This window comes from Camelus ferus, chromosome 21 (genome assembly GCF_009834535.1).
Source record: "Camelus ferus isolate YT-003-E chromosome 21, BCGSAC_Cfer_1.0, whole genome shotgun sequence".
Lineage (NCBI taxonomy): Eukaryota > Metazoa > Chordata > Mammalia > Artiodactyla > Camelidae > Camelus > Camelus ferus.
This window is the reverse complement of record NC_045716.1, coordinates 4,684,584-4,698,761: the sequence shown is the minus strand read 5'-3', so window position 1 is coordinate 4,698,761 and position 14,178 is coordinate 4,684,584. Positions and strand designations below refer to the sequence as shown.

General features: G+C 36.5%; 1 protein-coding gene across 2 annotated transcripts in view; it reads left to right on the top strand.

Annotated features, from left to right (window-relative positions):
- Positions 1-14,178, top strand: part of TDRD5 (tudor domain containing 5) — a 66,795-nt gene that overhangs the window by 41,547 nt on the left and 11,070 nt on the right. Inside the window, exons 12-15 of one of the 2 annotated variants that reach the window (XM_006183026.3) lie at positions 349-507; positions 2,303-2,467; positions 12,126-12,308; positions 13,018-13,152. In XM_006183026.3, coding sequence (XP_006183088.1) covers positions 349-507; positions 2,303-2,467; positions 12,126-12,308; positions 13,018-13,152 — 642 coding nt within the window. The remainder of the gene's footprint in view (positions 1-348; positions 508-2,302; positions 2,468-12,125; positions 12,309-13,017; positions 13,153-14,178) is intronic. The other variant, XM_006183027.3, reaches the window with a different exon arrangement.

Here is a 14,178-nt window from a genome sequence, read left to right as displayed (position 1 = left end):
AGATGACCACAAAACACTTCATTTGGCTTATTGTCCTTCAGAATGTGAATTCTTTTTCCTTGAATAATTGAGGATTCTACCTATCAAGAATTTAATTCTCTGAGGTTTTCTTAGACAGGAGCAACACTCTCTTATTTTGCAATTACTCATGGTAATGTCTGCATCACCATTCATGTTGATGCTGATCATTTTTGTGGCTAGCCAAAGCTATCAATATGGAAAAAATTCTAACTATTAAATTTTAGAAGATAGTACATTTCCCACAACATTTGAAAATTATGAAGTGCTAACTTTTTCACTTTTTCTCTGAGAAACTAAACTCTTCCTTCTTCTTTTTTTTAATCCCAGGGTTTCAGAGACCTCAACCCTTTAGCTTTATACACTAAATCCAGTGCAGGGCCCGAGGACATTGTCCTGACAGAACTGGGCTGTCCTTCCCAGCAGCACTATTTTAATGAAGACCGAGAGATAAGTCCACCATCAAAAGAGAGTGAATTACATACCCTGGTAAGAGATTTTTGGAAATATTATTATAATTCTTTATATTATTGTTAATATTTAATGAGTATTTACTATACGCCAAACACTGTAAAAGCACTTGAAATATATCATTTAATACTCAGAACATCCCTGTGACATAGTGACCACAGTTATCCCTATTTTATAGATGAGGAAACTGGGGCATCTCAAACCTAGGAAAGTTTGGGAACTACGTGGTCATCTTCAGAGTTACCTTGTCTCTCATTATTTGCTGGTTTGAACCTTTGCTTCAGTCCTGCTGCTCCCTGCACGATTTCTCACACACTGAATTCTGCTACTGCCTTGGGGCAGTTGTGGCCCCGCCTACACCGACCCATGTGCTGTTCTTCTCATCAGATTCTTCTTCACATGTTCATGTCATTTCTTACTTTCTCTATAAATCTTTTGGCAACTCTTACCCACAGTAATAACAATAATATTACTATTATGTATTATTCCATCCCACAATAATAATAATAGAAAAAAAACACTAATAGTGACACTGAACTCGTACCGTATGGTAGGCACTGCCTAACGACTTACTTGCGTGTACTAGTTAATTTAATCTTCAGAACTAGTTTACCAGGTTGGTGCTTTCACATCCCCATTTTAGATAGAAGTAAAGTGAAGCACATTAGTAAGTAATAAGTGGAATGATTTTTCAACAAATGAATAAACAGACATGTCCTCTGAGTCACATGTTCCTCACAGTTACAAGTACTGGGCTAATAATGTAGGTCGCATTCATTTTGAGAGCCAAGAATTTATCTTTTTGGACACAAGGCTTTTTACTTTGAATAAAATGTGAAAATAGTATTTCGTGTAAATATGTTACACGAATTTTTAAAATTTTAGCGATGATATTTTTTTAGTAGACATTTACTAATTATTAGAAAAGATAAGAAAGGCCATTTGACTACTGGGAGATTAACCTACTCTGAAAAATATGTATGAATGTTTACTGCTGCATGTTTAAATCGATATCAACATTTTAGTTTCCTAGTTTAAAATTAGTTAAAATTAATTGAACTTGTTTAGTCCCTGAAACTTTTCTGAAGCCTGAATTTTTCTTAGTCATTATTAACTTGATTAGAACAGTTATATTTCCCGATTCTTAAATAATGAATTGAATTCACCTTTAAAAGTTTTCAGAATATCTTATCACTCTGTTGATGTCTTCAGATAATCATAGTTGAGTCCTAAGAAATAAGGCATCTTTTCTGCAAAAGAGATGAGACCTAAAGCTCCTCTGTCCCACCCCAGCCTGTATTTTAACATATCAAGGTTTCCACATGTTGCACACACAGATGTGCCACACATGCGTCTACCTCTGTGCACCTGGTTCCCTACTCTTCTTTTAGGCATCCTGACAGTTTGTGTTATTTCCTTTATTGCATCTTTTCAGATACCTTCCTTCCCCAGTGATATTTTGGTTAAATCTCTGTGTTGACTCTATACTGAAGCTTGTGCTGTGATTATCTGATTGTGTCTTCATGCCATATTTTGAGTTCCTTTAGAGCTGGGAACTGTTGCATTTATCTTTATATCCACAGAGCTACCCCATACACATTTCATAATATGGACTCAATAGATGTTTGTTGGCCTGAACTAGTTTAGCAGGATGGGAAGATGTAGTAGGGTCATGGATAAAGTTAGAAAATGAGGTAACATTTTCATGAACCGAAGCAAAAAATCCCCCCCCACCCCAGAATTTATAGGCATGTAGATTTTGGAAACAGCATTAGTATAGAAAATAAAATAATTTCTCTTTCATATCTACTAGCAAGATATTAATGATGGGAAGGCTTTCAGTCACCTTAAATCAGTCACCTCAAAGGAGCCATTAAAGGATTCTGAATTCTGTTCTTTGAAAACTCAAGATAAGAGCTGTGAAGACGATCCAAAGTGGTCTGTCCCGGAGTTAAAGGGTGTGAAGGAAGAAAATGAGGTAGGAAAAGGGAAGATAATTTTTTAAATGTAATTAATGTGCTAAAATTAATATGTAAGTGAAGGGGACTGGAATAAAATAGCTCTTTAAACCCTACTGCTTTCAGTGTGGTCAGGGCACACTGAAATTCTTCAGCAGTCACCAAGACCAGTTACAGCAACATAGCCTTGATCACAAAAAAGAAACGCCATTGTCTGATTTGGTAGCTTAGTACCTATTCCATAGCTCTGGGCAGTCTTCAAGAATTATGCGTGATTATAAACTAGAACTGAGAAACAATATTAGGAAGACCCATGAGGGAAAATGTTGACAACGTTTTGGAGGGTGTTATATATACATATACACTTTTTTTCCCGGTGGTGTCTTCCTTGGAGGACAGTTTTATTTTAATCAAATGTTGATGTACATGCAGCTTAGAGTTTCCCCAAAGCCCTCCCCTCCATTGCCCATTTCACAGAGCAACCATTTTCATCTCTTTCAGCTTCTTCTTTTGGAATTTACCTCTGTTTCTTTCATTAAATAGCATGCTTGTGTTGTTATTTCCTGATTTTTCAGTTTTAGAAAAGTATTTATGGCTCTCCCACTGTGAGATGAGGGTTTAGTTCTCTTTGATACCTTCACTCCCACCACACACAGACATACCCTTTCCGTCCCGCCCCATCACCGTCTTACTAACACAGTTATGCCAAACTTCCCATTAGATCACCATTCAGTATTTATGTGATTATAACTCTGTAAATGCTATTTACAGCCAAGTAGTGTGTTATGGCAAGTTTTCTTTTCCTGCATAACTTTTATTTTTTCCAGTGTTAATATTAATTTTTTATAATTAGTATTAATACTTCTTTCTTTTAAAATCAATATACAGTAAAAAATTGACTTTGTTTTTGGGGTACTGTCCTATCAGTTTTAATACACGTATAGATTTGTGTGACCACCACCACAGTCAGGATGCAGAATGGTTCCATTGCCTGAAAAAACTCCCAGGTGGTACCCCTTTATAATCACATCTCCCCAAATCCCTAATCCCTGGCAATGGCTGATCTGTTTTCTGTCCCCATAATCTTTCAGGACTGCCTCATAAGTGGAATCATGTGGTAGGTAACTTCTCGATATGGGGCTTCGATTCCACATTGTCCCTTCATCCGCATTATTGTATGTATCAGTAGTTTATTTCTTTTCATGATGAGTAGTATTTTATTATATGGATACACCACAGTTTGTATATCCATTTCATCCCATTTAAGGATGTTTTGGTTGTTTCAGGTTTGGTAATTATGAATAGAGCCTCTGTAAATATTCGTGTCTAGGTTTTTGTATAAACATAATCAGGAGTAGAATTGCCGGTTCTTGTGGTAAATATATGTCAAACTGTCTAGCAGACTAGCTGTACCGTTTTGCATTCCCACCAGCAACGTATGAATTCTAGTTGCTCCATAACTTACCAGCACCTGCTGTTGTCAGTGATTTTTGTTTTTAGCCGTTCTCATAGGCTTGTAGTATCACCATGTGGTTTTAATCTGCATTTCCCTAATGACTATGGTGTTGACCATCTTATCATGTGCTTACTTGCCAGCCACACCTACTTCTTGGTGAAATGTCTATTGCCCCCTTTTTTTTTGATTGAGTTGTTTGTTTTCTTACTGTTGGAAATTGAGAATTCTTTGTATGTTCTGGATAATAGCCCTTTGTCAGATATGTGATTTTCAAATATTTTCTCCCACGTGTACCTTGTCTTACATTCTCTTAATGATATCTTTCATACAGCAAAAGTTTTTAATTTTGAGACAGTTCAGTTTATCAGATTTTCCTTTGATGTACAGTGTTTTCAGTGTCAAGGCATGTTGATTGAAGTTTAGTATAAAGTGTGAGGTTTGGGTCAGGGTTCATTTTGTTGCATATGGATGGCCAGCTGTTCGAGGGCTATTGTTGAGAAGTCTCTGCTTTCTCCGCTGAATTCCCTTTGCAGACTTAAATGAAACGTCCATATTTGTGTGAGTCTGTTCCTAGACTTCATTCTGCTCTGTCAGTCTTTCTGTCCCTTTATCGGCGGCGCTGTCCTGATTACTATAGATTTATCATACCTCTTAGAGTCAGGTAGTATGATTCCTCCTGCTTTATTCTTTTCCAAAATTGTTTTTAATGTAGTTCCTTTTCATTTCCATGTAAATTTTACAATCAGCTTACCTGTATCTGGGATTTTTTTGGAATTGCATTAAATCTGTAGATAAATTTGAGAAGAATTAACATCTTTAATCTGTGAGTACAGTATATGTATTTGTTTAGCTTTTCTTTAATTCCTTAATCAGGGTGTTACAATTTTTAATATACAGAACATATTTTGTTAGCTTTAGGTATTTAAAACTAACAAAGACTATCTAACTTAGATAATACTTGTCTATTTATTTTGGGAGGAATTATAAATGATATCTTTTTATTTTAGTTTCTGTATTTTCATTATTAATATGTAGAAATTGATTTTTGTGTTTTGACCTTGTGTGGCATGAATTAGCTAACCTCACTTATTAGTTCTAGGAGGTGTCTTGTAGATTTCTTTTGGGATTTTCTACATAGACAATAATGCTGTCTGCTAATTGGAAGGGTTTTATCGTCCTTCCACCACCCCTCTGCCCACAATCCCTAACCCCTGGCAACCACTAATTGGTTCTCCATTTGTAAAAATTTTGTCATTTACAAAATGCTATATAACATCATATAGTATGTGATCCTTTAAAATAGGCTTTTTTCACTCAATATAATTCCCTGGAGATTCATTCAAGTCATTACATGAATCAGTAGTTCCTTGTATTGCTGAGCAGTATTCCATGGCATGTGTGTGTCACAGTGTGTTTCATCGTTCACTCACTGAAGGACATTTGGGCTAGTTCCAGTTTTTAGCTATTACAGATGAAGCTGCTGTAAATGTCTGTATACAGGGTGTTGTGTAAAAATAAGTTCTCTGGAATAAATGCCCAGGAATGCAATGGTTGGGTTGTATGGTTCAGTTCATCTGTGATATTGGCCTGTAATTTTCATTTTTTCCTTTTGTGGTGTCTTTGCCTGGTTTTGGTATCGGGGTGATGCTGGTCTCATAGAATGAGTTCAGAATTGTTCCTTTTCAGTCTTTTGGAATACTTTGAGAGGGATAGGCTTTAACTCTTCTTTAAATGTTTGGGAAAATTCACCTGTGAAGCCATCTGGTACACAGGTTGGGAGCTTTTTTTGTTTATTTGGGAGCTTTTAAAAAACTTTTTTACTGATTCGATTTCATTACTAATAATCAGTCTGCTCAGATTTTCCATTTCTTCCTGATTCAGTCTTGGAAGGTTATATGTTTCTGGGAATTCATTTCTTCTTGGTTGTCCAATTTGTTGATGTATAGTTGTTCTTAGTAGTCTCTTAGGATTGTATCTCTGGGGTATTGGTTGTAACTTCTCTTTCATTTCTAATTCTATTTATTTGGGCCACTTCTTTTCTTAATGTGTCTGGCTAAAGGTTTATCAGCTTTATTCTTCTCAAAGAACCAGCTCTTAGTTTCATTGATCTTTTTTATTGTTCTTTTAGTCTCTCTCTCATTTATTACTGCTTTGATTTTTATTATTTCCTTCCTTCTGCTAACTTTGGGTTTTTTGTTTCTCTTTTTCTAGTTCCTTTAGTTGTAAGGTTAAATTGTTTACTTGAGATTTTTCTTGTTTCCTTCTTTTCTTGTTTATAGCTTGTATTGTTATAAACTTCCCTCTTAGAACTGCTTTTGCTGTGTCGCATAGATCTTTGGATCTTTGCGTTTCCATTTTCATTTGTCTTTATAGGTGGTTGATCTATTACCTTTACCGTATGTTTGCTTTTACTAATGAGATTTTCCCTTCATAATTTTTATATCTAGTTGTGGTCTTGTCTTTTCCAGATTTCCCTTTAGTCCCTTTCTTGTAAAGCTGGTGCTAAACTCTTTTGGCTTTTGCTCATCTATAATACCCTTTATTTCTCATTCAAACCTGGGAAGAGTGTTCTTGATTGTAGACATATATCATGACACTCTCTTCTGGCCTGCAAAGTTTCTGCTGAAGTCAGCTGATAGTCTTATGGGAGTTCCTTGGTTTGGATTTCTGGGTTCATCTTGTTTGGGACTCCTGTGATTCCTGGACCTGGATGCTTGTTTTCTTTCCCAGGTTAGGGAAGTTTTCGGCTATTATATCTCCAAGTAAGTTCTCTGTCCCTTTTTCTCTCTCTTCTCTTTCCAGGACCCATATAACGCAAATGTTAGTATGCTTGATGTCCCAGAGGTCTCTTAAATTATCCTCATTTAAAAAAATACGTATTTTTTTTGGTTGAGGTAATTTCCACTGCTCTGTCTTCCAGCTTGTTGATCCATTTCTCTATATCATCTAACCTACTGGATCCTTCTAGTGTATTTTTTTATTTCAATTATTGTATTCTTCAGCTCTGTTTGGTCTTTTTTATGTTTTATTTCTCTTTTTTAAACTTCTCACTGCGTTCATCCATTCTTCTTTTGAGTCTGTTGAGCATATTTATGATTTTTTTTTTGAACTCTGTGTCAGGTCATTGCTTATATCCACTCGCTTAGCTCCTTTTCTAGGTTTTGTCTTATTCCTTCATTTGGAACACATTCCTCTTTCTTATCATTTTGCCTAATTCTCTGTGTTTACTTCTAAATATTAGGTAGGTTGGTTACATTCACTGCTCTTGGAGTAGCAGCTTTTTGTAGGAGACGTTGTGTGGGGTCCACCAGCACACTCCCTTCTGGTCACCAGAGCTGTGTGCTCTAGGGGTATCCCCATGTGTTCTGCAAGGGCCCTGCTGTTGGGATGGGACCCAGTGCTGTGGGTGTGCTGGCAGGTGAGGTTGGCTCCAGCCGGGTTGGTTGCGAGACCCTGCCTTGTGCAGTGGCTGCTGGTGGGTGGGGTCAGGTCCTTGGTCGGCTGGCTCTGTGGTGCCAGTCTGCTAGCAGTGGAGCTGGTTCCCAGCACAGCTGGCTGCATGACCCTGGATGTCTCAGGGCTGGTTCTAGCCTATAGGTGGGCGGGGCTGGGTCCAGGCATGACAATCTGAATTTTAGTATGTTTATACAATTTACATTTAATATGATTATTAATATGTTTTGATTTGGGGGATACCATTCTGTTGTTTTTCTGTTCGTTTCCCCAGCTTTTCATTCCTTTGCTTTTCCTTTCCTTTCTTCTTTTAGTATTATTGGGGTTTTTTGGTAATATTCTTTTTATTATTTAGCATTCTTTTTTAGTAGTCTATTTTAATTTACTTGCACTTTTACTGTATCTTTTTGTATAGTTTTGTACCAGTTACTCTAGGAATTACAGTATACATCTTTGGCTTTTCACATTGGACTTAATCACTATTTACCACTTCAAGTGAAATATAGGTATCTTACCACCATACAAGTCTTTTATCCCTTCCTAACTCCTTTACGCTATACTTACATATAATAGCCATGTATGTTGAGAATTTATAATGTTATATTTCTTGCTTTCCACCTTCAAACATATTGTAAACAATTCAAGGGGAGAATAGTCTATTACATTTACCCAGATATTTATCATCTCTGTTGCTCTTCCTTTATTTCTGATATTCCAAGTTTCCTTTTGGTATCATCTTTTTTTTTATCATTAAAGTTTGTGGATTTAATTTGAGTATCTTTTTTTTAAAATATATTTTTATTGAAGTATAGTCAGTTTACAGTGTTGTGTCAGTTTCTGGTGTACAGTACAATAGTTCAGTCATATAGGAACATATATTTGTTTTCATATTCTCTTTCACCATAAGTTACCATAAGATATTGAATATAGTTCCCTATGCTATATAATATAAATTTGTTTTTTATTGGATTTTGTGAGAATCCTCCTGTATTTCGAAATGTGAGACACTCTGCCAGAGTTCAGTAGGTGTTCTGTGCAATTCAGTGGGTTTGTAGATGTAATTCTTGGTGTATTTGTGGGAGAGGACGAGCTGTCAGTCTCTCTGTTCTCCCATCTTGGCTCCTCCTCATCTCCTTTCTATTCAAAGAAATCCCTTTAGTGATTCTTTTAGGGCAGGTCTGCTGATAACAAATTATTTTTGTTTTCTTCATTGAGAATGTTTTATTTCATCTTCATTGTTAAGTGATGTTTTTGCTGGATGTAGAATTACGGGTTGCCAGTTCTTTCTTTAAACCCTTTAAAAATTTCATTTCACTTCCTTCTAGCTCTCATGCTTTCTGATGCAAGATCTGCAGTGTTGAAATTGTTGTTCCTCTAAAATAATGTGTCATTTTTCTTTGGCTTCATTCAAGATACTTTGTCTTTTGTTTTCAACATGTTGATTATAATCTACGCAGGTATGGATTTCTTTGGGTTTATTCTGTTTGAGGTTTGCTAACTTTTTTTAATCTATCAGTTTGTCTTTCACCAAATTTGGGAAGTTTTCAGACATACTTTTTCAAATACTTTTTCTTCATTTTGTTCTTTTTTTAAACATTTTTTATTGATTTATAATCATTTTACAATGTTGTGTCAAATTCTAGTGTTCAGCACAATTTTTCAGTCATTCATGGACATACACACACTCATTGTCACATTTTTTTCCTCTGTGAGTTATCATAACATTTTGTGTATATTTCCCTGTGCTATACAGTGTAATCTTGTTTATCTATTCTACAATTTTGAAATCCCAGTCTATCCCTTCCCACCTTCCACCCCTCTGGCAACCACAAGTCTGTATTCTCTGTCTATGAGTCTATTTCTGTCTTGTATTTATGCTTTGTTTTTGTTTGTTTGTTTTTGTTTTTGTTTTTTAGATTCCACATATGAGCGATCTCATATGGTATTTTTCTTTCTCTTTCTGGCTTACTTCACTTAGAATGACATTTTCCAGGAGCATCCATGTTGCTGCAAATGGCATTATGTTGTCGGTTTTTATGGCTGAGTAGTATTCCATTGTATAAATAAACCACATTTTCTTTATCCAGTCACCTGTTGATGGACATTTAGGCTGTTTCCATGTTTTGGCTATTGTAAATAGTGCTGCTATGAACATTGGGGTGCAGGTGTCATCCTGAAGTAGGGTTCCTTCTGGATACAAGCCCAGGAGTGGGATTCCTGGGTCATATGGTAAGTCTATTCCTAGTCTTTTGAGGAATCTCCACACTGTTTTCCATAGTGGCTGCACCAAACTGCATTCCCATCAGCAGTGTAGGAGAGTTCCCCTTTCTCCACAGCCTCTCCAGCATTTGTCATTTGTGGATTTTTGAATGATGGCCATTCTGACTGGTGTGAGGTGATACCTCATTGTAGTTTTGATTTGCATTTCTCTGATAATTAGTGATACTGAGCATTTTTTCATGTGCCTTTTGATCATTTGTATGTCTTCCTTGGAGAATTGCTTGTTTAGGTCTTCTGCCCATTTTTGGATTGGGTTGTTTATTTTTTTCTTATTGAGTCGTATGAGCTGCTTATATATTCTGGAGATCAAGCCTTTGTCGGTTTCATTTGCAAAAATTTTCTCCCATTCCGTAGGTTGTCTTCTTGTTTTACTTCTGGTTTCCTTTGCTGTGCAGAAGCTTGTAAGTTTCATTAGGTCCCATTTGTTTATTCTTGCTTTTATTTCTTCTAGGAGAAAATTTTTGAAATGTATGTCAGATAATGTTTTGCCTATGTTTTCCTCTAGGAGGTTTATTGTATCTTGTCTTATGTTTAAGTCTTTGATCCATTTTGAGTTGATTTTTGTGTGTGGTGTAAGGGAGTGCTCTAGCTTCATTGTTTTACATGCTGCTGTCCAGTTTTCCCAACACCATTTGCTAAAGAGACTGTCTTTATTCCATTGTATATTCTTGCCTCCTTTGTCGAAGATTAGTTGACCAAAAGCTTGTGGGTTCATTTCTGGGCTCTCTATTCTGTTCCATTGGTCTAGATGTCTGTTTTGGTACCAATACCATGCTGTCTTGATGACTGTAGCTCTATAGTATTGTCTGAAGTCTGGGAGAGTTATTCCTCCAGCCTCTTTCTTTCTCTTCAGTAATGCTTTGGCAATTCTAGGTCTTTGATGGTTCCATATAAATTTTGTTATGATTTGTTCTAGTTCTGTGAAATATGTCCTGGGTAATTTGATAGGGATTGCATTAAATCTGTAGATTGCCTTGGGCAGTGTGACCATTTTAACAATATTGATTCTTCCAATCCAAGAGCATGGAATATCTTTCCATTTTTTAAAGTCTTCTTTAATTTCCTTCATCAGTGGTTTATAGTTTTCTGTGTATAATTCTTTCACCTCCTTGGTTAGATTTATTCCCAGATATTTTATTACTTTGGGTGCTATTTTAAAGGGGATTGTTTCTTTACTTTCTTTTTCTGTTGATTCATCGTTAGTGTAAAGAAATGCAACTGATTTTTGAACGTTAATTTTGTAATCTGCTACCTTGCTGAATTCTTCAATCAGCTCTAGTAGCTTTTGTGTGGACCTTTTAGGGTTTTCTATATATAGTAACATGTCAGCATATAGTGATACTTTTACCTCTTCTTTTCCAGTTTGGATCCCTTTTATTTCTTTCTCTTGCCTGATTGCTGTGGCTAGGACTTCCAGGACTATGTTGAGTAGGAGTGGTGATAGTGGGCATCCTTGTCTTGTCCCAGATTTTAGTGGGAAGCTTTTGAGTTTTTCACCGTTGAGTACTATGCTGGCTGTAGGTTTGTCATATATAGCTTTTATTATGTTGAGATATGTTCCCTTTATACCCACTTTGGCGAGAGTTTTTATCATAAATGGGTGTTGAATTTTATCAAATGCTTTTTCTGCATCGATTGAGATGATCATGTGGTTTTTGTCCTTTCTCTTGTTGATTGCATTTTGTTCTTTCTCTTCTTTTTCTAAGACTTTGATGACACAAATGTTAAACCTTTTGATATTGTCCCACAGGCCCCTGAGCCTCTATTTTTGTACTTTTGTTTGTTTGTTTTCCCAGTTTTTTTCCTCTGTTATTCAGATTGGATAATCAGATTGATTCTATCTTTAAATTCATGCATTTTTTTACTCTCAACCTGTCCTGGTATTGAGAAGAGAGCGGACAGATTTCTATATCCAGTGTAAAAACCTTCACTTAGTTCCAGTGTTTTTATTCTTTGCTTGTACCATCCTCTACTTTACCCTCCAGAAGACCTTCTAGTCTTCCAGCAGGAGGAAGAGGTGTAGTTTCCTGAGTTTTTGAGATAGGGGAGGGTGTCTGGAGATCCAGCTGCTTCTTACACAGACTTTTAACGAGTGCTCTTATTTTCCTTACACCTTCAATTCTCAAAACCTTGTAGTAGCAATTCCTGAACTTCTGCAGTATCTATGGTATTAATTTGGGTTACTTCTCAGTTTTTCCTGCTACAGGCTTAGGAGTCCACTTTCTCGGGAGTGCTGAATAAGCTTTCATTTGTCTGCTTTCCTGTATGCAGAATATAGGTGGTGTTTTCTCCTCTTCTGTTCTCTTTGACCTTAAGTTTATACCTTAAATCTATTTTATTTTGGTGATGTTTCAGGAGGGAGAGAGTAATCAATTGTGTATTCACACTGCCTTCTTTTCCTGGTGTCAGGAAAAAGTGGTAAACCTAAATTTTTAAATGTATTCATCCAGGCACCATAAAGTTTTTCTTTGTCTCCTGATACCTTCTAGGATGAGATCCCTACTGGAATGCCATGCCTGGAGTCAGTAACCATAGGTGATGATATTTGGGATGAGAACTGGTTACCTTTGCAGGCTGAAATGGGAAAAGGAAGTGATGCTGCCTCCCACTTACTTACCTCAAGCTTTGGTGGACAGAAACCATATTCGTCATGTAAAGAAGTGCCACAGAAGGTTAGATCCTTGGGAAAACATGAAGTAAACCACTGCTGAGAAAGGAATTATAAATGTAATTGTCCAAGCCTCAAAAAAGCTATACATTCTGCAATTCAGAAGGATTTATCAGATAGTAATTCAGAAGATTGCATTCTCCCCCCAAATGTGGTAGTGTTGGGGTGGGACAGCATAAATCAGGGGAGACTAAGCCATGGGCCTGCCTGTCGGTCGCTACGCATTTTGTTTTACCATTGGCAACTAGAAATAAACTGTTTTCCCTAATTTTATTTTTGTTGCATTAGCCTTGTAATAAAATATCTGGGTCTCTTCTGGGACAGTATTTACTAATATTGGTCCCTATATATTTGATTTTTTAATTTACTTCCTACCGGTTATTCAAAAGAAGAAATATCAGCACTTATGTTGCTCCTTATTATTTGGGCCGTTTAAATAGAGATCATGAAAATCATCTAGCCATGAAAACAATACGGAAGAAAATACTACAAACAGAGTCGTATTTGTTTTTATGAGACCTGTGTTCATGGGAATTCAGGATATCGGGAGTGGAGCAATAAAGCAGAGGGGAAATTCACACTGACGTAGAGTTAACAAGTACCTTTCTTGTTCAGTACACCTTGCCGCCTTGCCTTTACCTTGCCCAGGCCATCCTCTGTTTGGATCGTGTGACCCTGTATCTCAGTTTATTCGTGCAGTTTTTTCTCTCTAGGGTTGGTGTTTTCCTGCACCCAGAGGTACCTGGGACGAGTCCTGGCAGCCTTCAGGCCTTGTGAATGGGCTGGGAATAGAAGGACTGGGTGCTCAGGAAAGAAACCCTGAAACAGCCGGGGTTCAAAAGATAAATGTCTATTGAATGTATTGTGACAAGTTCTTACGAGGAAGTGCTTTCATTGTTTGAAAGAAAAATTCTGGTTACTGATCCATCTCTTAGCACTTGGTAGAATACATACACATAAAATGTATGTTGATTTAAAAATGAACTCTAGTTAACTTACTGTAGTCACTCATCTCTTCAGAAGAAAATTCTGAACCTAGAATTAAAAGATAATGATTCAACCTCTACGTTAGGGATAGAGAAAACAAGTATTTTAATTTGGCCATAAATTTTAAGTTCTATAGGTATCCTTTCATCTAGACCAGTTTTTTTTTTCCCTTTTATCTTGCTTTAGCAGAAAGCATCAGCCCTGGAACAAAATCCATTTGTTTTGTATTTCTCAAATATATTTTGAGCAGCCTGAAAGCAGCAGGACAATTTGTATGAACCGTGAAATTTGGCCAGCAGCTCTCTGTGCTTTTGTGTGTTACACTGATAACAAAGGACTCAAGTCTAGGACACTTGTTGAAAAGCAGATTTGTGGAAGATGTACTTTCTGAGTGAAGTCTTCTCTACAGGATGTGGTTACCTTGATGAGAGCATTGATAAAGTATGCTGTATTACATAGGCCAGTCTGTTCCAGAAATGTTAATTGCTTAAAGCACAGATTTAGTCTAAGATAAAATAAACTTGTGTATTTTGTTTCTCATGTAGTTCTTTTTTAAAAGAAATAATAGCTTTATTGAAATGAAATTCACATACCGTACTATTCACTTAAAGTTTACAGTTTGAATGACTTTTAGTACACACAGACTTGTGCAACCATCCATGCAATCCATTTTAGAACACTTTCATCACCCCTTCAAAAAAAAACCCACTACACTTTAATAGTCACATTCATCCCTCATACTCCCACAACCTTAGGCAGCAGGTAATCTGCTTTCTGTCTCCATAGATTTGCCTATTTTGGACACTTCCTATAAATGTCATTCAGTATTTGTGATTGTGTTGATGATTTCCTTTGCTGTGCAAAAGATTTTGTGTCGTGTCCACTTG